Source organism: Tupaia chinensis, unplaced genomic scaffold, assembly GCF_000334495.1.
Source record: "Tupaia chinensis unplaced genomic scaffold, TupChi_1.0 Scaffold000384_1, whole genome shotgun sequence".
NCBI classification, from domain to species: domain Eukaryota; kingdom Metazoa; phylum Chordata; class Mammalia; order Scandentia; family Tupaiidae; genus Tupaia; species Tupaia belangeri.
The window spans coordinates 1,853,267-1,855,612 of record NW_006159886.1 but is presented as its reverse complement, the minus strand read 5'-3'; the positions used below and the strand labels follow the sequence as shown (position 1 = coordinate 1,855,612).

General features: G+C 56.3%; 1 protein-coding gene across 1 annotated transcript in view; it reads right to left on the bottom strand.

Moving 5' to 3' along the window:
* Positions 1–1,970, bottom strand: part of PPP2R2C (protein phosphatase 2 regulatory subunit Bgamma) — a 75,076-nt gene extending 73,106 nt beyond the window's left edge. The window contains exon 1 of the mRNA XM_006153664.1: positions 1,965–1,970. Within this exon, the coding sequence (XP_006153726.1) occupies positions 1,965–1,970 (6 nt within the window). The remainder of the gene's footprint in view (positions 1–1,964) is intronic.
* Between the last annotated feature and the right edge of the window lie 376 nt (positions 1,971–2,346).

Genomic DNA, 2,346 nt, shown 5'->3' with positions numbered 1-2,346 from the left:
TGGGCCCACCAGCCTCGGCAACTGGTCCCCTCTGCTGGCGAGACAGGGACCTGCTTGGGAATATGCTTCACTCTACCCGCCTTCGCCTTCGCCTTCCTGCCTGCCTCCCTCCTTCCTTCCGGAAGCAGTTTAGAGCTTCCACACGCAGAGTGGGTGATCCGATGCAGGTCGGACACTCACTAGGTCCACCCCTCCCTGCCCCCGAGAGCTAGTCCCAGGGGATCCCGGAGGAAAGGGCCACTCCCCCCAGTGAGGGTAGGGACAGCCTCCAAGAGGAGGCCACACATGGGGAGCCTTGGTAGGTAGCAGGGAGGACACTGCGGTGAGGACATCATGGGCAGATGCCCAAGACACAGTAGCCTGGGCCATGTCTCCCCGGGACCCTCAGGGGAATGCAGGCCCTGTCCATGGCAGGCTGAGAAGCCACCATATGAGTGCTTGTCACACCCTGAGGCACCACAGTGGCTGACCGAGTCTGCAGTGGCTGTAACATGGGGACTAGAGGGGGCATCTAAAGCCACCTGGGCACGGCCTCATCCTCCTGTCTTGAATCCTCCACCAGAGCCCTAAGCCCCAGCCACTTCAACAGGCCAGCAGGGCCCAACATCTTCACGGACAGATGAGACTCCTCTGCGAGGGCTCTGCGAGGGGCTTCGCACACAGCAAGGTTGGGGTGAACTCTCTCCTCCCCTCAGAGCCTAGCTCAGTGGCCTCCAGGCAGGCCTCTGGGATCTCTCCCCAGTAAGGGCTCCGAGAATGCTGAGGTCAGTTCTGAATGCTAACACCCGCCCACTCCACACCTCCTGGCCATGCTCCTCGTGGTACTCAGGAACCGTCCGTATGGAGTCGTCCCAGTACTGGACCCTTCGGCACACAGCACTGACCCGCCTGCCTGGGCAGGGGTTTGGAGAGAAATTACAGCCCCATCTCCAGGCTCTGGTTCTGGCAACTGGGAAGTAGAACTCCCTTCTGTCACCAGCATTCTCAGGTTCTATGAGTCACAGAGAAGACTGGCCTACTACTTTCTAGGGGCCAGCCCGAGGGCTACAGGAGCGCAGAGGGAGAACAGGGCCTGGGCCTGGCAACATGAAACCCTCGCCTTCCGAGGGCTGATCCCGCCTGAGGGCAGCACACCAACTCGAAGCCAGAGGGCTGTTCCAACCAAGCTTTATTGGAGCCCTCAGAGGATTTATATTTAATTTCAATTCATTCTAATATTTGAAAAGTGGAAGATCACCTATAGATATTTCCACTGTTTTGGAAAATGGAATGTTCTAGAACACCATCTCATATGCCCAAGAAACAACAGTTGGCAGGAGCAGAGCAAGACCCATCCCCTGAGAATGGGCCTCTTGTCATTCACATTCCTGACCTGGGTTTTGTAGGCACCCGAATCTCTGGTCCCAGCTTTTGCAAAATGGATCTCTGGGGGTCTGTTTTGTTATTTTTTCTGTTTTGTCAGAGGGTGTGTGTTCACGAGAGAGACAGAGAAAGGGAGAGGGAGAAAACAAAAGCACTTCCCAGTGGGGTGTGGCTGTGCTACAATTCCTTCTCCCCTATTTCTCTATTCTGTTGGGATTTGGGGCACACACAAGCCCAGTGTATTTCCCAAGTTGCCAGGGTGGATATTTGAACTGCGGTCAGCCATGTGGATCCAAGCCTTGTAACAACCAGGCTAAGAGGCTTGCCACAAAATGGATCTACTTTCAAACAAACCACAGGCCTGGCCACTCCTGGCCCCAGGTAGAATGCTAACCTGCCTCCCTGGGTCATACGCTATTCTCACAGCGGCTGGGGTGATGGCTAACCCTGAGAGGTAGTATCTCTTGGCCCCAAACCCTCCCTTGGTTCCTGCAAGAGATTTACAGCTCTCCTAAACCTCCTCCTCTGTGGAGATGCCTGGAACTGCCCCCCAGGACACGGATCCTCTCTGTCACACCTCACAGACGTTCCTCCTGGCTCACCTTCATGGCCTAGGCAATGTCCACCTCCTACTGGGTTGTGCTCGCCCCCTCCAGGCTTCTCTTAGTCTCAGAGGAGCAGTGGGAGGGAGCCTGCTAACACCTATGACTGATCACATGGCTCCCGCTCAAATCCCCGTAGTGGTCCCTCCAGTACTCAGAGGAAGCAAAGGCCGCAGAGTGGTCCTGGAACAGACCACACAGGAGTTCGAATCTCCACCCTCCCTGCATCTGCTCCTGTGTCCTCTACGGAATTAGGAAGTGCCTCCACTCCGGGCAGATAGCCTGCACTCTCCCCCAGCCCCCACCTTGACACAGGCTCGTCCCTGTAATTTGCTTTGGCTTGTGGCAATGCGACAATCCACAGAAGAGACCCGAAAGGGGG